This window comes from Crinia signifera, chromosome 5 (assembly GCF_055691185.1).
Source record: "Crinia signifera chromosome 5, ASM5569118v1, whole genome shotgun sequence".
Taxonomy (NCBI): domain Eukaryota; kingdom Metazoa; phylum Chordata; class Amphibia; order Anura; family Myobatrachidae; genus Crinia; species Crinia signifera.
In genome coordinates, this window is record NC_139221.1 from 291,537,443 (window position 1) to 291,555,310 (window position 17,868).

The 17,868-nt window shown below is 45.4% G+C and overlaps 1 protein-coding gene across 5 annotated transcripts in view; it reads left to right on the forward strand.

Annotated features, from left to right (window-relative positions):
- ARHGAP21 (Rho GTPase activating protein 21) overlaps positions 1–17,868 on the forward strand; it is a 155,989-nt gene that overhangs the window by 83,165 nt on the left and 54,956 nt on the right. For 3 of the 5 annotated variants that reach the window (XM_083189263.1, XM_083189261.1, XM_083189262.1), the window contains exons 7-8: positions 14,345–14,374; positions 15,633–17,469. In XM_083189263.1, coding sequence (XP_083045389.1) covers positions 14,345–14,374; positions 15,633–17,469 — 1,867 coding nt within the window. Of the gene's footprint in view, positions 1–14,344; positions 14,375–14,871; positions 15,056–15,632; positions 17,470–17,868 lie in introns of those variants that run through there. The other 2 variants (XM_083189265.1, XM_083189264.1) reach the window with 2 other exon arrangements.

Below are 17,868 nucleotides of genomic sequence, written 5' to 3' on the forward strand. Positions count from 1 at the left end.
GGGGCCGCATATGGCCCCCGGGCCTGAGGTTCCCCACCCCTGGTATAAGCCAATATCTGTTTTAAAGTCGTCTGAAGATGAAACTTGCAAAACTCCTAAACGCATATTTTTGATTTCCCTAAATTTTTTGTTGCTGGTGCTAAGTGGAGCTCATGAATCGAGGGATTAGTCATATGGCACGGCCATGTAGGAAGTGATGTGTTAATATTTTAGAACACACTTAGTGAAATTGTGTTTTTGCCCTACATTTTGGCTATATGCATTCGGTGCAACGGTAATTATACAACAGCATCGCGTTAGGTGTATAGGTGTTTTTTGAATTGTGTTCCAAATTTTTGAATGCTATTTTTCTGACTCGTACTCTCCCACGCCCACTTTGCCCTAGTCTCCATTTGTGTGGGTCACATACACATGGCATCTCCTTCTGCGCTTTTGAAAACCATGGGAAGTTCTGCATGTAGTCTGCATACAGGGGCCTAGGCTGTCCTCTCTCTTGTCCTAAGGTGGCGCAAACAGTGATTTTCTTTTTGGTTGCTCACTTTTTGGGCTTTTGTAATGTTATCATAAACTCTGAGTAGTGCAGAGTAGGAGGCTGTCGGAGAGTGATTACCACAATTTAGGCCAAGTTGGCAGTGTACAGTCAAGGAACTCTTCGCTTGCACCCTTGTAGACACACTGCCTAATTAGCTGCTAGTTTGATCAAGCTGGTCCAGTCCTTTCAGCCAACATCTGTGATGTGAGAGAACTTACAGCAGCTTCCTGATTTCATTATGCCCCCCGTTCGTCATGACCCTTAAAGGAGTAGAACAAGGTAAGCTGGCTGCAGCTCAAATCTGACTGATTTTGTAGTGTCCGCACATGGACAGCCATGTTGTATAGATATTGCTCCATCGTGATGGTCAGTTAGCATAATTACTAGGCAATGTGCAGATAAAGGGCATTAAGCAACTGGATTTTCAGGCATTCCACTATTCTGTAACATTCCGTGGTCTGCTCAAACCAAGAACCTTGTGCAACATGAGCCTTCTACCTTGGTGTGTCTTGCTTTCATTGACAGTCCTATGTTTCCTATTAATATGTTTTAACAATGCACTCGCCAGTGTAATCCTCTTTCTCTAGCCTGAACAAATGCGTTAACTAAAGATCTTATAGTAGCGATGAATATTTGGGGTAAAAAAATAAATGCGTGCCCCACCATTGGTTATTATTAAGATAACATGGTTAAGAAGAAAATAATAATTATTTATGATGATGATGATGGTATTGCTCATCAAATAGTATATATTAATATAGTCTTTGTTATTGCTGGGAGCAGTAATGAGTTCATAAAACCAGACTCATTCAAATTCAAATTCATCCGTTACAATGAAACTATGCAGTCATTTCTGTTTGTCATATCTCTGAGAGAGTTTACCAACTTGATGCTGGTAGTGACCTATGGGTACTCTTCGCACGCTTGGCAGAGAGAGGGGTCTCTTGTTCATAAAGTCTTGAAAAACAAGTTGTTTACATAGAAACCTAGAATTTGATGGCAGATAAGAACCACTTGGCCCATCTAGTTGTCTCTTTATAAACATGTTACCTGAAAACATATTTGATACTTATTTCTTTGTAAGGATATCAATATGCCTATTCCAAGCGTGTTTAAATTGCTCTGCTGTATTTGCCTCTGATGGGATGCCATTCCACTTATCTACTACGCTTTCTGTGAAGTAATTCTTACTCACATTTCCCCTGACTCTTCCTCCCTCTAGTGTCTGTACATGTCCTCGCGTTCTGCTGCTCCTCTTCCTGTGAAGAATGTCTCCCACCTGTACCTTGTTAAAGCCCTTTATATATGAAAAGTTTCTATCATGTCCCCCCTTTCCCTTCTCTGCTCTAAACTATACATATTAAGCTCTTAGTCTTTCCTGGTACGTTTTGTGATAAGTTATGGTCATCACCCCCCCCCCCCCCCCCCCCCCAAATTGTGCGAATGCATTGCAAATATCAATAAATATGCAAAAACTGACAATTCTTTCCATCTGCACTAGTCTGGGTGTGGATTAGTTGGTCACCAGCAAGTTGTTAGACAGTCATTAGGTCAACAGGGTCATAAGGCCGACATGGGTTAGGTCGACGGTCAAAAGGTTGATATGTTTTTTCCCCCCGCTGTTTGTTGACCCAAATGTCGACAGTCGACATGGACACGCTCGCCACACAATTTTCTTCTCCCACCATGCCCTAGTGGGTGGTAGGGCATGAAATACCGCCTGTTGGCACATGTCGGCTCAAAAACCTGTGAAAAACCCCATGTCGACCGTTTGACCCTGTCGACCTTTTGACCCTGTCGACCGTTTGACCCTGTCGACCGTTTGACCCTGTCGACCTAATGGTGTCGACCTAATGGTGTCGACCTAATGGTGTCGACCCAATGACTGTCTAACAACTTGCTGGTGACCCAATGACCGTATCCTGCAAGTCTTTGGCTTTCACTAATCTGCTCAAGAATCAGTCTGGCACCAGTGCCGCCATACAGATGCACACCCTGCTGGCTGGTTGCACCACACTAGTCACACCTGCGCTGTACCTTCCCCATACTCGCTCGTCTAATTGCCTATCGTATGTGGGTAGAGAGGGAGTTACCCAGTTATACAATAAGTCAGTCTGAGTGTTTAAATTAGAGCAAAATAATACAAATCTGACTTCCTGCATTGCCTTAATGCCCCAGCAGGGGGCACCGAAGAGCCAATAAGCCTGTGACCAGTCACAGCTGTGACGTGGCAGCCAGAACATTTTCTTTAAATTCCATAATCTGCCAATGTATATCTGTCTTTGTGGCGCTTCATAATGGTTACAGGAAAGTAATGATACACAAATCTCCTATAAAGAGTAGACGGAGATACTTGTCACCTCAGTGAGGCCAGTGATGTCACTAGGGTCCTGCAAGCTGATAGGCTGGCTGTATGCTGATGACTGTTCTGTACCGCAGAATGTTTCCTTAGATGTATGCAGGGGAGGTTACAAACAAATGATCATAGGTACAGTAAGCTATGGACCATTGTTTCTAGAGTATAGCTGTCATGGTCCAGAGCCTGTGAAAGGATTGCGAGTAATAGTCTGACATCACTTAACATACTAATATGATGATCTAGTACCAATCTATCACCATCCGGTATACTCAGCTGTAAATGTGAAGTGCTTCCAAGATCTGAGCCTGAGAAAGTTCCCTGTCTGAGCAATATGAGGCTACGCTAGAGTAGTGTTATCTGATTTTATCACCAAAATGGATAGGAAACATTATAACAGCCCAGTTACATTTGCATTAATAAACAATGAAGAACAGAAACTGTTGCCATCTTTGTAATTAACCTTTTGTACATTTTTACATGTTTTTTTCTAACTGAACAGTACGGAAATTTGTCTCCCATTCATTATTAATTCACTTGTGAGCTTTGCCTGTAGTTAACAAACTCTTGTATATTTTGGTGCTGCTGTTCTCTCATTCAGTGACTGCTGAGGTCAGAATCGGCAGTGGCATAACTGTGGAGTGTGCAGGGGATGCAGCTGCTATATGGCCCGGCATCTCGCAGGGCGGGGGCGGGGGGGGGGGGGCGGCGGCCAGTGCCCATCAGGCAATCTCCTGCACCCTTTTTATGATTTTTTTTTGTATTTATTTTGATGTTTTTTTAAATACTGTCACACGGGCAGCGCTGCCCCGCTCCTCCCTTCAGCGGCACAATTAATATGCCCCCCCCCTCTCATCCTCTACTCCTCTTGTCCTCTACCCCTCCCCTCATCTGTGGCATCAATGTCTGTAAGCATAGTTGGTATCCATAGCAACCAGTATGCTGACATTCACTTAAGTCAACATGGCTAGACTGTTCCAACTGTCTTCATTTAAAATGTCTACACTAGAATGTCCACCTATGTTTTGTTTGTTCCTTAACTTAAAATAAGCAAAACAAAGTGTACTGTACTGTACCTCCAACATATCGGTTGTTGACCTAACTTCTTATTGACATTCTGATGTAGTCAAACCATGCAATTGACAGCTGACCAGTTTCACAGGAAGATCAAGATTATTTACCTACTCTCTTTTAAGGTGTTCCAGAAAATAATCTAAATACCTTATCAGATGAATGTTATGCTGCCCATACACTTGTGAGATATTGCATGCAATCATTATATATCGACCACATCTGGCCGATCAATGAAATGATTGTATGCATTTTTCAGGGACCATTCGGCGCGATGCATGGGAACGCCGTTGAATGTTGCGTTGATAGATCTTATGTGCTGCACATAATATCTATAGAAATTTCAGGAACGATTGCATGTGGTTAAAAACGCTCAAATGCAATCCGCAGGTGGAGTAGGCCATCCAATCAGAGGGCTGCCCAGTGTTTTAAACAATTATGCCACCGCAGTTGCGCTAGCGGGTGGAGGAGGTCAATGGTGGCGGCAGAATTGTTTAAAACCCTGGGCAGCCCTCTGATTGGCTGAGCTCTCCCAGCCAATCAGAGGGCTGCCCAGTGTTTTAAACAATTCTGCCGCCACCGCTGACCCATGCCGCCTGCTACTTCTAGCGATACGCTGCAACGCCGCCCTATGCCCACCCAATTCCAGCACCTATGTGCCATCTCAAGTTGGCATGCGACATCGGGTGCTGAAAGAGGGCACTTTTTGCACCACAAGATGCAATTGGATTCAATGGATATCGTACTTCGATGTCGCGTCAAATCCGATCACATAAGTGTTTGGGTAGCATTACACAGATCAATCGTTCTCGGGGAACAGTTGTATGTTGAAAAAACTGGTGTCTTGGTGTGAGCATGATTCATTGCAGCCTTGCGTTCTGTTGTGGATCTGAGCTCCCATGCGCCTCCCTGCCCCCATTCTACCTGTAATATTTTGTCTTTGCTCAGTTACACTGCCCACTACTGTCCGCTGGATTAGCCCATTTTGTACAGGCCAAGTGAAAATGATTTTTTTTGTTTCATTGTTGATACTCATTCAATACACTCTATAACTATACTGTCAAGTTTGTTAATTCTTCCCAAGGGTTTGTAAACTAGACAAAGCTTTAGAAACGTGTAAATGCCATGCGTAATTTTTGTCCTTGTTATGTTCGTTATACATAGCGCTGCCTTAGTATGAAATGAAATGTTCCATTGGGCAGCATAGTGGTCATAAGTTCAGTTTCTATCTGTGTGGAGTTTGCATGTCCTCCAAGTATTTACTTGGGCGTACTCCAGTTTTATCCCACATGCCAAAAATATGTTGTAGGGATAATTGTACTCTGTCATGCAGAATTGTTTGTGTGCTTGTATGACTGAATGGCAGGGGCTGGCTGGCAACTTTTAGCCTGGGGGGCAAGTCCAGGTCACTGGCCCATAAGTAACAGCGCATCATTAAATTTAGGTTTTGCAGTTTAAAAATATGTATTAATAAAAAAAAAAACGGTACTTGTTTCCTAGCACGGTGCCACCGATTTCAATTGTATGCCATCGGGTCCGCAAAATCCGCATGCGATGCGACCGATTTTTACATTGGATCCAATGTTAAATGGTCCGAGACCCGATTTTACATTGGACCCAATGTTAAATGCCCCCCAGACCCCATTTTAAATTGTATAAGCACCCTGGTGGGCAATTACTATGTGAAATGACCTCCATTGTTAACGCCACGATCAACGTCAACCCGAAGCATGGCGAGCGCAGCGAGCCAGCGAGGGGCGGCGGTAAGCGTCCTCCGACCTTTTCATACCCCCACTATCCACGTCGGCGTGGAGTTGATTTTATATAGTGTGGCGAGCGCAGCGAGCCACCGAGCCCGAAGCGCGGCGAGCCCCACGAGGCAATGCGCATGACATCACATGTATTCAGCGTCCGCTCGCCACACTTTGGGCTCGGTGGCTCGCCACACTATATAAAATCAACTCCACACCATCGTGGCGTGGCGTTAACAATGGGGGGCCATTCACATACAAATTATCCATCAGGGTGGGTATACAATCAAAAATTGGGTATGGTGGGCCATTTAACATTGGTTCCTATGTAAAAATCGGGTCCATCGCAACGGTCGCATCGCATGCCATTATAATGGCATGCGATGCGACTGATTTTTAAATTGTAAGGAAAGGTCTTTAAAAGCCCTAAATCGGGTCGGTCAGGTCCCATCGCATACCTTAAGTTAGGGTATGCGATGGGACCCGACAGGCGCCGTGCTAGGAAACAAGTACCAAAAAAACAATAGGATACCACAGGCTGCTCCCCTGTATAATAGGACACAACAGGCTGCTCCCCCTGTCTTATAATAATAACAGGACCCCACAGGCTTCTCCCCCTGTATAATAACAGGACCTCACAGGCTGCTCCCCCTGTATAATAAAAATACATCACAGGCTGTTCCCCCTTTATAATAACAGGACACAACAGGCTGCTCCCCCTGTATTATAATAATAATAATGGGACCTCCACCCCAACTGCTCCCCCTGTATATAACGGGACCCCAACAGGCTGCTCCCCCTGTATATAACGGGACCCCCACAGGCTGCTCCCCCTGTATAAAAATAAAGGGACCCCCACAGGCTGCTCCCCCTGTATAATAATAACAGGACCCCCACAGGCTGCTCCCCCTGTATAATAATAACAGGACCCCATCGGCTGCTTCCCCTGTGTAATAATATCAGGACCCCCACAGGCTGCTCCCCCTGTATAATTAAAATACATCACAGGCTGCTCCCCTTTTATAATAACAGGACACAACAGGCTGCTCCCACTGTATAACATGACCCCACAGGCTCATACCTCCCAACTTTGGTACCTCTGCCGGCGGGACGCTGCTGCTGCGCGCCGAAGGCGTGTTGAAAATTTCGGTGGGCGTGGCCTAATTTCGGGGACGGGGCCTATACTCGCGGCTCCCCCGCGAGGCCACGCCCCCATTTTGCCGCTATGGGGGCATGACCCAGAGGCTCTGTGAGCCTCTAGCCATGCCCCCAGCCCCCTGGCTGCGGGAATAGACGCTGTGCGCATGCGCACAGCATTTATTCCCCGCTGTTTAGCAGCTGACGGGGGGACTCCCAACAGCCCCCCCACACCGCGGGACACTGCCGCCCGCGGGTGGGACATCGGGACAGGCCCTGACAATCGGGACTGTCCCGATAAAATCGGGACTGTTGGGAGGTATGCAGGCTTCTCCCCCTGTATAATATTAATAATAACGGACCCCCACAGGCTGCTCCCCTTGTATAATAATAATGGGACCCCCACAGGCTGCTCCCCCTGTATAATAATAATGGGACCCCCACAGGCTGCTCCCCCTGTATAATAATAATGGGACCCCCACAGGCTGCTCCCTCTTATAATATTAACTGGACCCCCACAGGCTGCTCCCCCTTAGAATAATAACTGGACCCCCCAAAGGCTGCTCCTCCCTGTATAATAACTGGACCCCCCACAGGCTGCTCCCCCCTGTATAATAACTGGACCCCCACAGGGTGCTCCCCCTGTATAATAACTGAAGCTTACAGGCTGCTCAGCCTGTACACAGTCCCACTCCCTCTTACCTTGATGCCAGACAGTGAGTGAGGCAGGCTGCAGCATGGAACGCACAGGCAGGAAGTAGGTGGAACACACAGAGTCTCTGTAGTGGCCTCCTGCACTAGACATGTCCTCAGTGCAGGAGGCCGGCGACCATGTTTATGTAGACCAGCCGGAAACTGGTCAGCCTGGCTGCAGCAGCCTCAGAACAATGGCGGCCCGCACACAAAACGATTCAGCGGCCCGGGGGCCACATGGCACCCTGCCCCCCGGCCCAGCCCGCCCCTGCTGAATGGTAAGTGATGTGGCAAAACATGTCTGCCATATACAATAGATCACCATTATGCTCTGGACAACATTCCCCACATAGCACTTTTCATCTCACCGTTACTTTGCTTCTTTATCTTCTCTTTCCCTTTTCTGTTGGTCTCATATGTTGGATATGGGATCATCGAGTGCTCTGATATGCTGTGGTGCGTTATAACTGGAGATAGTTTGACTTCATTTTGTAAACCAGTCTGACCTGGCCACCAAGACATTTGTGCATTCATTATATCACTAGTCCAGGCCGAGTGTCCAACCTAATCCCCCGTTCCAGCCCAGGGGCTATGATTTGGGGATGGTTCATATTTAAAAGTATGGTCGGTCTTTCTGTTGTGTTACCCAGCCATCCATGTTTCACTTTTTATATTGGTGTAATCGGTCATGGATTGTGCTTGGTGATACTGTGATGATTAAAGAAATGGAACAGTCACTAGAAATTCCCGTAGAAGCCTAGATTTTAATTCAATCGAAGACTCTGTTCTCCCTTAAGAACTTGCTGAACAGTTGAATAGAATCCTTAGTATGTTCTGTGAATGAAGGGACCTGTTGTTGCCATGGTTACTCACAGCCTCATCATCTCCGTTTAATTATGGACTTCTGCTATATGTTTTCTACTTCAGCCTGTACAGTACAAATCTCTGTGCATTATATCTGCCGGTGCTCCTAACCATGCCGCATTTCACATTAACCCCTTCCCTCCCCTCTATCGCATTTGTTTAGCAGCTGCGCAGAATTGATGCGCAGGTTTTCTACTTACATTTTCTGTTCTTAAAAAAATAAAACCTGTTGCTCTCTGCTGTTGTGGAACTACAAGTCCCAGCATAAATGCCCACGATCAGCTGGTAGAGCATGCTGGAACTTGTAGTTTCACAATAGCTGGAGAGTACCAAGTAGGCCAGGCCTGTTACAGAGTATGCGGCGGGTTAAGAAGAGAGAGGTTCTATTGAGACATGCAGGGCGTGTCTGGTAACGTATGGTAACGATCGTGAATGCTGAAAGCAGACTGTGAAATGATGTGAAGGAAATTCAGAACTTTTCTTTTTTATCGTGTTTCTAATACGCTGGTTTGCATATAGAACTATATGTATCATCTGAGGGCATATTTGTCCAGTGATACATTACTACAGTATGTCATTTTCACCGAAACTTACAAAGCATACACTGTAGGGAATTTCCCATGATCTTCCCCACAAAATGTGTTTTTTTAGGAAGATTGAGTGTTGGAAACCATTACAAAATATTACAGCTGGGGATTCCAAGTAACTGCAAAAAGGGCCCTTCATGCCTGCCTATGTAACCAAGCTTCTGCCACTGGTGTGGGTGGGTGAAGCATGGCTGAAAAGGACTGAAAAGTAAATGAATGGCGGACCATTTGTCAGCGCCTTCCGATGCTTCAATTTTTAGTATTTTCTATGCCATTTTATTATATTAATCTTAAGGCAGGAAGAAAGGTGTTATGTGCTCAGTCATTGTTCCATGAGTAATGCCTCAGTAACATCATTATCCTCGTCATGTCTGACAGGTGTGTGTGGTGGGTACACAATATACCGGGGCGTGTGGTGCCTGCAGAACGTAGTGCCTGCCCCTCTTTCTCAGTGTAGTAGTAGTTAGTTTATTTATAAGGCGCCACAGTGTCCGCAGCGCCGTACATAGCAAACAAAATTTTTTTTACAAGGTAATGTACAGGGTGTGTGGATAAAATACAGCATGGTACTTGTGTATTATCACGGCGCCCACGATATTCAGTCGTATGGCATTGTATTCCATTTAAAATTGTATACCATTGTATATGCAATGAGATGTTGTTTTAAATTGTATATACAATCTTTAATTGTATAAGCACCTTAATAGGTGCTTACAATGTTAAATGCACCCCCACGCCACTGCCACTATCAACGCCAACCCGAAGCGCAGCGGTACACGTCCTCCGACCTTTTCATACCCCCACTATCCATGTCGGCGTGGAGTTGATTTTATATAGTGTGGCGAGCCACCGAGCCCGAAGCGTGGCGAGCAGCCGCGCATAACTTCACATGTATTCCGCATCCCCTCGCGGGGCTCGCTGCGCTCGCCACGCTTCGGGCTCGGTGGCACGCTGCGCGCGCCACATTATGTAAAGTCAACTCCACGCCGACATGGATAGTGGGGGTATGAAAAGGTCGGAGGACGCGTACCGCCGCGCTCGCCACGCTTCGGGTTGGCGTTGATAGCACGGGTGGCGTGGGGGTGCTTTTAACATTGTAAGCACCTATTACGGTGCTTATACAATTATTTATCTTTAACATTGAAAACACCCATTAGGGTGCTTATACAATTTAAAATCTTATACCATTGTATATGCCATACAATGGCATACAATTCGATGGTATAAAATTTGAAATTGTATAACATCTGCTAACATTGCATCGCATACCATCGTATGCCTTATGGTATGCGATGCGATGGACGCCGTGATAATACACAAGTACCTACAGCATAAATAGGGGTATAGCTGGTAGAACTAAAATCAGCATCAGTTCTGAAGTAGGCGTCGAAATTGTCGAGGAGACTGAAGATGAAGTAGAGGAAGGGAAGGGAAGAACAGGGCAGGAGCACTGGTGAGGTAAAGAGGTAGGGTGAGTACGTGAGGAAGAAGGGCCCTACTCATAACAGTTAACAGACTAAAAGGAGGTCGGTGGACAAAAGACAGTAGGATAAGTAGGAATGGATGGGAACAGATGGAGGGGTAGGGGAGGCAGGATAGGAGGAGCGAAAGAGGTTAGGAGGAGAAGGGTTAGGCTAGTCGGAAGAAGTGGGTTTTGAGGGAACGCTTGGAGGAGGTAAGGGAATCAGATAGCCTGATGGGTGGCGGGAGGTTGTTCCAGTGCAGGGGGGCAGCGCGAGAGAAGTCTTGGACACGGGAGTGGGAGGAGGTGATTAGGTGAGAGGTCAGGAGGCGGTCGGCGGTGGAGCAAAAAGGACGGGAGGGAGTGTGGATAGAGATAAGTGAAGAGAGGCAAGGAGAGGTGGAGGAGGAGAGAGCCTTGTAGGTGGCGGTGAGGAGTTTAAAGAGAACTCGGAAAGGAATGGAGAGGAAGATGAGCCTAGCAGCGGCATTAAGAATGGTTTGGAGAGGTGCGAGGCGGGTGAGAGGTAGCCCGGAGAGAAGGATGTTGCAGTAGTCAAGGCGGGAGATGACAAGAGTGAATGAGAATTTTGGTTACATCAGTGGAGAGGAATGGTCTCATGCGCGAGATGTTGCGGAGGTGAAAGCAGCAAGACTGTGAGAGAGCACGAATGTAGGGGGTGAAAGAGAGGGAGGAGTCAATGTGAGCCACGGCTAAGTATTACATGCAGAGCTTGGAGTGCTCAGTCCCTTAGCCCCTCAGTATCGCCAACCCTAGCTGATATAACTTCAATGCATTATAACCTGTTGCCATGTTTTTTTGGGGGAAAAGTAAACCTTTAGATAACTGCGATAAGCGCAGTAACGTCTTTTGGGATGCCGTGACAATTCCTGCAACAGGACTGTTACACATTCTTCTATTAATCATTTCCTTAACAATCTATATTCTAGAATGTATCATTTTCTAATGCACAAATGCTTAGAGATTTAATTTATTAATGTGTTCCGTGCTGCTATACAAATAGCTGTAGGTACCATTCTTACACACAAGTTAGAGCATCCTCCGCCTGTTACCTATCGGTGTAGCTGGCAGTCTGCTGGGTTGTTGCTGATGGATAGAGAATATTCTTGGATTCTGCTAGATCAGGCTTAATGTGAGCTAAACCGTGTGTGTGTGTGGTAATTAGATCATGTCTAATAATCATTTCCTTTCCGAAAGTAACTCTGCCTGACACCAACTTGACCCACACACATTGTGCAAGTAGACTGCAGATTGCTACATAGGTCCGTATAATGAAGTACTTACTAGATACATCACATGGCTTAGTCTCGTTACACGCTATCTGGAAGGAAGGAGCCCAGTGCTATTGTAAGGATGGCAATTTCAAGGTCTGTCATTCTGAATTATTTATAATTTGATCATTAACGTTCAGAATGGAAAGAAAACCAACTTTAGATATAGTTGTAACCCTCCTCCCTTCTGCTTTGTGTAGCCACCTGCGTACAGGGACACCGGCCACTTTCAGGGTACTTACAAGAATGCAGAGTATGTGTCCAATGAGAGGCACTGGTCCTGGTGAATTGTTAGGGCCACACCTCCGGTATGCTGGGCCAGCCCACAAATGACTGACCTTAATTTCATAGCCGCTTGCTGTGTACACAAGTTGGACGAGTAATCCTCATGTGATACAACAGGCAGCTTCACCAACAATATTCTCATTATAATCGTACAACTGCTATGGTTGATATTTGTGTGACTATGCATAAAGCATCACACAGTAATGCTGCGGCGTTGCGATGATAAACATTGCCTAGCGAAGATGTCTGCTTTCTCCCAACCTGCCAACATCCACACATCCTAACTCCACGTCTCCCCTGCCCTTTCTGCCTTGACTCCCAGCTGGCTGCCATGTTCTAGACTAAAGCCAGGTACCCATTCTGCAGAAACGGGGCCAGTCAGTCTGATTTCCGGATGTTCTGTCCGAAAATATCAGTGTGTGTTCACAACAAATGGGGTGATTATCGTACCAAATCCGCTGTGACACAACATTTCACCAAAAAGTCCAGCTGCTGCGGAGTACATTTTTGTAGTGTGTGTGTGTGACTTAAGGTCGAATTTGCATAAAGGTCGACATGAGGAAGGTCGACTGGTCATAAGGTCGACATGGGGTTTTTTACTGTTTTTTGAGCCGACATGTGCCGACAGGCGGTATTTCATGCCCTACCATCCACTAGGGCGTGGAGGAGGTTATTAAAGATGTGGCGAGCGAAGCGAGCCACCGTGCCCGATGCATTGCGCGCGATGCGAGGGTCCGATTCTCATTGCCAACTGTGTCCATGTCGATTGTGTCGACATTCGGATAAAAAAAACAGTGAAAACCCCATGTCGACCTTATGACCAGTCGACCTTCCTGCCAGTCGACCTAGTGGGGTCGACCTAATGACTGTAGACCTATGTTCATTCTGACAGATGTACCGATTCCCCAAAAATATACTGGTAGGCTAATTGGCTCTCAACAATATTAACCCTAGAATGTCTGTGTGTGTGTGTGTGTGTACATGTGGTAGGGAATATAGATTGTAAGCTCCACTGGGGCAGGGACTGATGTGAATGTTCAAATATTCCCTGTAAAGCGCTGCAGGAATATGTGTGCGCTATATAAGAAACTGGTAATAAATAAATAACTTGTTTATTTACGCCTTATGATGAGAGAACACTATTCAGGTGTGCTCTCATCATAAGGCTAAAGGTGCCCATACACGGTCCGTTTAACGGATCCGTTCGGCACTTAATTAGCACGGATCGCATCAGATCGCATCCCTAGTGCATGCAGTGTGCATGCACTGTGATCCAATGCGATGTGTACCTAGTACAAAAAGTATGTGCAGCACATACTTTTTGTACCGTACTATGTGATGCGCGGGAGCGCGCATCGCATAGTACTAAACGGAGCCGGCAAAAACGGACCGTGTATGGGCTGCATTAAACCTGTTAAAGAAGGCATACTTGAGTGGTCAGTCCAGCTGCTGTGGAACTACAACTCCCAGCCCAACACTAATGTTTGGCAGTGGCCGTAGTCCTAGTGTGAAGGGTTTTAGATGCATTGCTTTAGCATTTGTGCATGTGCGGTGTTGTACATGAAGCTTTTGTGTTTCTGTTGTCCTTATATGCAACTTGGATTTTGCTGGTATGCTGCTCTAGTTGGCAGGTTATGCTGGGACTATTAGTTCTGCCTGTAATTCTAGAGGCTAAACGTCTGGCTCGGTGGTGAGGTCTGTGGTATACTCCCAGACCTCCTCGATAAATGTTTCTTTAAGGACATGTGCATCCCAGAAATCTCCAGTGTGTTATTCTAAATTTAGCAGGAATGCAGAATCGAGGCAGCTTGCAGTCAGCTGAGAGCGCAGCTTATAGCCACGATTGTATGGGAAGCCACACAGACACTACATGCATTGGGGATGCATAATAGAACGTCGGTGTCGTCATTTCTAAGCTGCGCCGCTGTGAGCCGGGGAGATAGAGCATTAATTGCTGTAGTGGAAGGGAACGCTCTGTAGCCTGCAAACAGGGCTAGCTACATGTTGCAGAAGGCATGTGTGTGTAGCACTGGGTTCTCCCCGGTCTCCCCAGCAGAAGAGAAGGATGCATTCAGTGTGTTTGTGAGTGAGTCCCAGCAGCCATAGGAGAAGGCAGGAATGAGCAGTCGTCTTCACCGCCCTTTCACAGCTGCTTTTTGGTACCTTCCACAGAAATCAGTGTTAGATGTATTTTTAGCTCTCTGTAGCCGGCATCAGTATGACAACATAATTCAGTCTTTACATCAATAAGCAGCTTTTTTTTTTTTTTTTCTTCCCTTCTCCCCCCCTTTACTATGCTTTATTTCCTGCCCAGCTGCAGTTTCCAAAGGATGTCACCGCTGTGGTAAGATGCCGTCTCTGTATGGAATGTTTAATATTGATTTCATATGTCTGACATCCTAGCTCGTTAACACCGGAGCCGCTCTTAGCAGTGCCTGATTTCTCAATCCGTGTCTTGTAAATGTAGATTTGCATGTACTGTATATTATTTATTTTGTGTTTTTTTTTTTTTTAAATCTGTGTATAACACCAAGTGTAACATTGTGTTATACTGCAGGAGGTTAAATGCCTCGCCCTCCCTTCAGCCAGTGTTTATAGATGCACACGTTAGATTTATAACCTTCCACATTGCAAGAAGCAGCGGGCAGGTCTCTCCTGCAGTAAGCATGTCACAGGCAGGGCAGGACAGAGCTGCTGTAATCTGATGCCACACCTGTACTATATAAAAACCTGGGGAAGCCAATGCCATTTGTTTGTCTTTTTCGACAGCACTCGCAGGCGCTGCAGGCGGGGTTTTTGCTTAATTGCTCTGAACGTGAACCCTTAGACCGGTTTAGTGTGCTTTTTTGCGAGCTGCTGCTGTATGTTCCAGTGCCTCTGATTCCCCGGTTACTGTAATACCCATGTACCGTGGTCTTGTTTTGCTATGATTGCTGAAGTGCGTTTTGATACGCAAGGGAAATTGGCGAAGCGTGCCAAATTTAGTTTAACTATATTTCGGAGAAGTCAGTCACTAAGGCGCAAGGTAAGGTCCGGAAATACGTAAATGGGAGCATTTGTTGTCCATTTCTTGCATCATTGAATACGGTTCACTGACTACTTGTTTATAAATAAATATAATATTTTAATATGTCCGCATCCTGCCTTGATGGTTTATTCTGTTTTAATGTCTGTACGCTAACCGTTTGATGTAGTATTACTGGCAAATTGCATGTAGCTTGGCTCGTCCTAATTTTTTTTTTTTTTTTATGTTCTTGTTGTGGTAGCATGTATATGGATATATTCTAAGTAAGGTCACCAGGTCATTATGTTGTACTATTTGTAATTATTGGTTGATGTTTTGAAATGATCTGCTATAATACTCCTTTCATATTTTCTAAAGTGCGAGTATTTAAAAAAATGTCCATGTTTCCCATAGCAACCAATCCCATTCTAGTCATCTCCTAGAAGGTGCTATATAAAGTACAGACTGGTTGCCATAGTAAAATGTCCACTTCTTAAAACCCGCACTTTAGTAAATATAACCCCCAAAACTTTTGTTGCTATAGTGACATATTAATTATTAAATTCTGCGTTCCTAACTGTGAACTATATCTTTCCAGGCATATTCCCAGGATGCTTACCTGAAAGGAAATGACGCCTATAGTGGCAATGCACACAATATACCTGAACCGCCACCCATATGTTACCCACGCATTAAGCCTACAACTCCAGTCATGGCCCAACCAGCTGAAGTTCCACCCTCAGGCACATCGTTGGTTAAACAGAAATCCATTCGCCAAGTGAAATCCACAGCACAGCCGGACAGGAACCACAGAGTAGAAATCCAAGTGCCTCCATCACCAACAGATATTGTCAAATCCAATACAGCTGTATGCGTCGCCAATGAAGCTGTAAGAACCGTCATTGTGCCTTCTGGGAAGGTGGTAGAGCTGTCATCAGATAGACCTAATATTGCTGCTCCTATACACCAGGTAGATCCATGTACATACATAAAGCAACCAATAGCTACGGCTGTGCCCTCTGCCACTCCCTCTTTAATGTCAATGGTACCTAGACAGGTGGAAAAGACTGGACCTATTAACAAACCTCCAAGCTATGGAGGTCACGCTGACACAATGTTTAATTCTAGGGCGCCAGCCCGAGGTGAGGAATCGCCATCTCCTACTAACAATTATTCTCCAAGTTCCCACCAACACATAGACTGGAGAAACTACAAAACATACAAAGAGTATATAGACAACAGACGTATGCAGATGTATGGCTCTAGAACAATACAAGAACGATTGGACAGCCTTCGAGCAGCATCTCAAAACACAACTGACTACAACCAAGTTTCACCTAATGGTGCTTCAGTAGATGTCCGTCGCCGAAGTACCTCCCACGACCGGGTCCCCCAGTCTGCCCAAATCAGGCAGAGAAGCATTTCCCAGGAAAGGCTAGCAGACCCAGTCGTGGGCAAAGATTGGAAAGAATGGCCCCGTAGTGCTTCCCAAGACACACTTACATCAACAGCCATCAGTCCCAGGGGCAATCGATCAGGGTCATGGGATTATCTTACAAAAAAAGGAGACAAATTGGATCACTACATTGTGGAGCCTAGCGATTTAAAGCACAACCCTAAATGGACTGGGTTTACCGAACAAGACGACAGGCGGGGCATTTATGAGCGACCTAGACAGCAGTCGCTACGTATATCTCCGCGATTTGTAAACTATTCCATGGGACCTGTTGCATATGGTTCAGAACGGAGACGAATGAGCAGCCGCGTTTTGGGTACAGCTCACCCTTTGCAAAAAGCTCCAAATGACCTAAAAAACCTCCCAAATTCACGAAATTTTCACAGCTCCTCTTACCGATCTCATTCTCAGCCCATTGCAGCTGAAAGCACCTACTCTCGACTTTCTAAAACAAGCTCCATGAGAAGCTCCGTACCCTATGGACCTACAACATTTTCTCGTCCTACAACTTCTGACGATGGAATGGTCAATAACCAAAAACCGTTGATCCACATTAGTGGACCAACAAACCTGCAGAAAACATCCCCGATAGAGAACACCAATAATTTAAATCTGTCTCCAATTGTGACCTCTACTCCAATTGCTACAAAACTGGTAATGGATAGCCCAGCTACCTCTGATCATGGAGATCTTCAAAATGGTCAAAGCCCTAAAGACCAAGTCCACAATTCTATTGCAGATTCAAATTCTGTCAATTCAGTGGTTTTAAGGGACAAATCTCCATCTGCTCAGCAAACGCCACAGCCTATAAGACAGCAATCCTACATTTTTGCAGTGAATGAGCAGGAATCCGTGTCGGACACTACATGTTGGTTACCAAATGATGCCCGGCGAGAAGTCCGCATTAAAAGAATAGAACAGAAAACTCGAACTGGTTCGAACTCTCCCGGAGACTCATTGGCTTCCATACCCTTCATTGGTAAGCTCAGCACTTTTTCTTGTCTCAGCTGGTTGTTAACGAAATTTAGATATTTTTTTTTTTAATGATGGCTGTTTAATGCTGGCATTTTCTCTAAATGTTTCACAAATTGTTTGGTTGTTGGAAGAGAAGCTTAGGCCCTCCTTGCATTCTAGTAATGGTACATGAGTAGTTGTGGCAACTTACAAGGTAGACTTTTATGTAAGCAACAACATTTGGTAAAAAGTTGATGATTATGGATAATGAAGCATGAACCTGGCTCACTCCTCGGTACTGATACCTTTTCCTACATTTTGGTTTTATTCCTTAAATTTGCATTTTAGTTTGTATATTAATGTACTAGGAATTTGATTAGTTTTGTTTTGTTCTTTTTAAAGATAAATAAGATTGCATTTTAGG